This window comes from Chanos chanos, chromosome 8 (assembly GCF_902362185.1).
Source record: "Chanos chanos chromosome 8, fChaCha1.1, whole genome shotgun sequence".
NCBI classification, from domain to species: Eukaryota; Metazoa; Chordata; class Actinopteri; order Gonorynchiformes; family Chanidae; genus Chanos; species Chanos chanos.
The window spans coordinates 38467117-38472394 of NC_044502.1; the positions used below are offsets into that span (position 1 = coordinate 38467117).

General features: G+C 38.7%; 1 protein-coding gene across 1 annotated transcript; it reads right to left on the bottom strand.

Annotated features, from left to right (window-relative positions):
* Window positions 1-2157: 2157 nt before the first annotated feature.
* Window positions 2158-4278, bottom strand: LOC115819204 (CD276 antigen-like). The gene is made up of 5 exons (XM_030782762.1): window positions 4270-4278; window positions 3923-3966; window positions 3079-3447; window positions 2709-2987; window positions 2158-2280 (listed from the first exon to the last, which is right to left on the bottom strand). The coding sequence occupies exons 2-5, from the start codon at window positions 3951-3953 to the stop codon at window positions 2165-2167; spliced, it is 795 nt and encodes a 264-aa protein (XP_030638622.1). The 5' UTR covers window positions 3954-3966; window positions 4270-4278; the 3' UTR covers window positions 2158-2164.
* Window positions 4279-5278: the final 1000 nt, after the last annotated feature.

Consider the following 5278-nt stretch of genomic DNA (forward strand, 5'->3'; position numbering starts at 1 on the left):
ATCTATAAAGAGTAGAAACTTACCAGCGTTTGCTGTGAGATGCTACGGGACCTAAAGAGGACTGGCACAACTATACCGTTTCATAAAAGAAAAAGCCCTTTCACGGGTGTCACCCTAGCGACATCTACTGGAATTCCGGAGGTCAACAAAGAAATAATAGCAAAAAAAAAACCCCCAAAACAACAACTTCTCTTTGTCTGCACGCTCTACGTAAAAAACATGTGGAATGTAACCAGTCGAGGTCAAAAGGAAGCTCTAAAAATGTGCACATCTCTGTGGTATATATTTTTAACAACAAAACTGAATAGAACTCATATGGCGGATATGAAAATGATGACAATGCTCAGCACATCATCTTAGAACCTTCTGTATACTTCTGTAACCCAATAAAAAAGGTTAGCCCCTCCATTGCTCAAGATGACAAGAGACTTGGCCAGATGCTCATTAGCTGGATCTCTTCTGCTCCCTTACAATAAAACCATAGATAACTGATACTCTTGTCTGACCATTTTCTTCTTGCTCACATCTTTGAGGTCCAAGTGGGTAAATGAAATCACTCCCCACATCATGCAGGATTCATTGTCACTGTAGTTTTGAGCAAGAGAAGCCTTCAGCTTTTAACTTACTGCTAATGTGGCAAACCCCTTTCCTGCAGATTTCGCATCTGTCTGTAGTTATATTGCATTTGACTTCCTTCACTAAAAATAAATAAATAAATGAGAGAATCTTAACCTAATACACCTGTGACCACAAACTATGAATAAGAAAATCAGCGCTTATTCATGCTGCTATGTCTGGTAAAATGTGTCTGTAAAAATTGGAACAATTCAGAGACCTGATGCGGAGCATGATGTCTGATCAGGAATGGAGTCTGGGCCCTTGTTCACTGATACAGTGACTACTTAGCTGATTTGTTTCTATATCCTATACCACAGGCAAACTGATTCATAATCTGATCATAATTGCTATAATTACTATCCATTCTACTGAATACAAATACTAATTGCTATATAAACACTACTGATCATGAGATGACATCACTAAATATAAAATAACTGATTATTGTTAATCAGTGTGGTTTCACCCACTTAAAATAGTTTACCTGCATCTCAGGACAGTTGGATTTGTACTGACTTCATATTCAAATGTATTTGTACAGAAGCATTGTGTCACGCCCTGTCTCTTTTATTCTTGTGTTTTGTTATTTCCTCCCCCTCTAGTGGCCAGGTTTGGTTCTGTTGTGCACTTGGGTTCTGGTTCAGTCCTCTTGGTCCCTTTAGTTTAGTCTCTTTTTGGTTTAGCCTCCTTAAGTTCTGTTCAGTTTTCACCTGTCTTTAGTTCATTAAGCCTCGTTTAGGTTTGTATAAATACTCCTTGGTTTCCCTGTTTCTTTGTCTTGTGTTGTTTGCTATTCTGTGGAGATTGGCCATTCTGTTTGCAAGTTCTTCAGTTTGTGAGATTTTTGTAATCTTATTTGACTTGAATAAAGTGACCTGCACATGCATCCAGCCTCTTCCACCAAGCCTGACACATTATCACAAAGCAGCTTTTCAGAAAACCGGGCCTGAGAAGTCCACAGAGCAATTTTATCTGAGGGGGCAGGCCCCTCCCCCCTGGCACCAGCTTTGCCTGATATGGAGCATGATGTTTGATCAGGAATGGAGTCTGGGCCCTTGTTCACTGATACAGTGGCTACTTAGCTGATTTTTTCTATATCCTATACCACAGGCAAACTGATCATAACTGCTATCATTTCTATTCATTATACTAAATGCAAATTGCTAGATAAACACTATTGACCATGAGGTGATATCACTGTATATAGACATAAATAACTGATTATTGTTAATCCATGTGGTTTCACTCACTTAAAATAGTTTACCAGCATCTCAGTACAGCTGGATTTGTATTGATTTCAGACTCAGATGTATTTGTACAGAGGCATTGTCACAAAGGAAGCTTTTCAGAAAACTGGGCCTGAGAAGTCCAGAGAGCAAGCATAAGCTTTACAAACCTATACGCTGAATAGCACTGGGACAATTACAGTAGAGTTACATTAATAAATAGAATGATAATAGAAAACTTATGAGAAATTCTAGTGTCCAGGGGGGAAGAAATACAATCCAATTTTGAGAGTATATTCAGTTGATAGTCACTTTTTTATTCAACATGCCTTTTTTCTAATAACAATCACACAACCCAGCAGTAAGACAGCAATAAAAAGGCAAATCACTCCAAAGACTGGAAATCCAGTCCGGTGTTCTGCTATTAAACAGCATGCTGTAAAGAGAAAACCATGGTATGAGACATTCAGTCTGTATATGTACACATGCTCTTATAATAACCTACATTAATGCCTTGTCATTCTCTGATTTTTTATCATCTTTGCTTTTCAGCTATATTTAATATGCCCTAGCAATAGTTCCTAAGGGAAGAAATGGAGAATCAATGATATAACTGTTGTAACTGAGTGGAGGGTTAAATATTGAATTATTTATTCAGTAAGTCTGGGAAATGTTGCTTAATCTCTCATAAATTTGATTTCACATTATAATTTTTTTTAATCATTTGTCATTCAGTTTTACCTCTGACCAATTGCAAACTTCTCAGTATCTTGGCACAATAGTCAAATAAAACAGTTATGAAACCAGACACAACTATACTTTTCAAAATGTTTCATGTGCAGTATATTTCATTAATCGGTTTACCTGGTGGTGGATGAAGAGTGATTGATCTTTTGAAGGTCTGCCTCAGCACATCCAGTGTCATCTCAACTGATACGGTCTGTGTCTCTTTTGAACTGAGAGACATCACACTCTCCACTTTGTAACGACCTGTACCATCCAGTTCCACAGTGGTTGCATTACTCTGACTCAAACCCCCCTTCCACACAATGGTGGGTTCAGGAAAGCCCTGAGCGGAGGTAAGAGTAACGTTTATGCTTTCACACCCGACATGAACGGCCATTTCTGGTGCGTCATATGGAGCTAGGATAGGGACAGTTGAGACACAAAGTCATATGGATGCCTTTCATTTTTGGCTCCTTCACACCAGTGCTTAGTTGTCAAAGGCTCTTACCTGCCACAAGCAGATGTAAATCTTTACTATTCTCCCATGACTCACTGACAACATGACAGGAGTACTTTCCATGATCATCTGCCTGCACACCATGTAGTGAAAGAGATGCATTTCCTGTCTCCAGCTGATCTGCAGAGAGGCTGGTTCGGCCCTTGTAAGCTCGGCTCTGTTTCTCCAGCTGGTCTTTCCCGCGGTAGAAACTGTGCACCACTACAGTTCCACGCTGCCAGGTGACAATCAAGTGGTCGAGGGACAACGTTTCACGTACAGGGAAAGAACACCCAAGAGTGACATTACTGCCAGGTGCCGCTGTCACCACCTGCCCCGCAGTTATGTCCTGATTGGTTGACACTACAAGCTCAGTGAGAGCTAATAATGTAGCAGGGGCAGTCATTGCAAAAAATATGGAAGAAGTTGAATTCAAAAACATATTCCCTTTTCCAAACAGAGATTGATGTTTTGATGCTTCACACCATTTGTTAATTTTTAAAATTAATATTAATATTTAAATAAGTTTCATATTATTAAAGTGAAGACTATATGGCCATCATTCCATAACATGGTTTAAAACATGGTCTAACATCCATCACAGCGGCATGGAGAAAATGCCTGAATTTTAAGGGATAAGTAATCATCATAATTTCAGCTCTACATTCTATGGCACAAGGGAAAAATCTGTTATTTTTTTTGTATAGGTGGCTAGATATAGTTAATTGTACTGCCACTCACATAGCTACCTACACAGTTACACTAACATTTTCATGGACACATATCAGCAGCTTATGGTTCGACAACAAACTCATCTAACATACTTAAAGTATAGAAATAAAGTAAAGAAACTTACCGATCATAATTGTCAGGAGGACATGTCTCATATTCAAAGAAGACCTAGGAAAGAAGCAGGCACATCAGTTTGAATAACAGCGACTTCACGACATGATGGCAATTCAGAAAAATGTAGGCCTTGACTAATATTCCTGGGATGTGCCACTACCTTTTGTGTAACAGAACTGACACCATTGGTTTTCTGACTGATTTGGCAATGAGTAAATTCCATGACAAGATGTATTTAGAAAAGCATTTTTATAATTCAGTGAAGAACATGATTCCATCTATAAGTTCTTACAACTGTCATTTAAAAAGTAAACATGTAGTAGGTTAAATAGCCATAAGTTTCACGTAAATTTTCACCTTACATGTCTTTCCACTTTCAAATGTGTTTTCTTGGCTTTTTTTGTTGTTGTTTTTGCACATCATGTCCAATACAAGTCATTATCACGTACACCGGTACAAACAGCATTCCAGATATTTTTAACACTAAAACATTGCAAGAAATGTTAACGTTCTGGGTAGTTTGGATCTTGTTTTCTGGTCCATTACAGCAAACCCACAGATGTGAATATAGATACTGGCCTATTCACAGATGTGAATATAGATACTGGCCTAGAAGGGGTCTCCTCTCTCTGTGGTCCTTCTCAAGATTTCTCCTATTTTTGCCTAGCGTCTGTTTTTTTTTTTGAGGAGTTTTTTCTTGCCCGCTATGAGGATGAAGTCAGGGGGTGCCACCCTGCTCTGCTCTGTTTGTTGTAATCCTGTGGGCATGTAAAGCCCTTTGAGACTGTAAACAGTGATATTGGGCTTTCAGTAAACTTAAACTTGAACTTGAGATACAAAATATGGAGCCAATGTGTTTCAGTTTCAGCTCACTGATGCTTCCCTGCCACTGACTTGATATTATATCACAGAGCACTACAAAACTGTCAACAAGTCTTTTCGGTGTTACCAAATTTGCAAACAACCTTGTAATGTAATATGCATACATTTTTATTATTTCATTTGTTTGGCCAACTTTTATCAGTACAATTCTGCGTCATGAAGATAATGTCTTAAGGATGTGTCACAAGCATGCGGTATCTCTGTGGATGGCACTTTTAAATTAAGAGCACAAGTATAAAGATTTCCCATTACTACAGACATTTATGTTGGGGTCTATTCGATCTCATTAAATGTCCACGAGGAGTCTAAACGTTCTGTCTATATTTCGCAATAAAGCCTACATTTCACAGAAATTACCTAGCCCTGATGTAGCCACGTTAGAACGTGACATGTAGGGAGCAGAAAAAGGAGTAACATGTGTGATGAAAACGGAATTCAGTCGGTGCTTAAATGCGTCATTTCCTGGTGCCTTCCAATCAGTAGG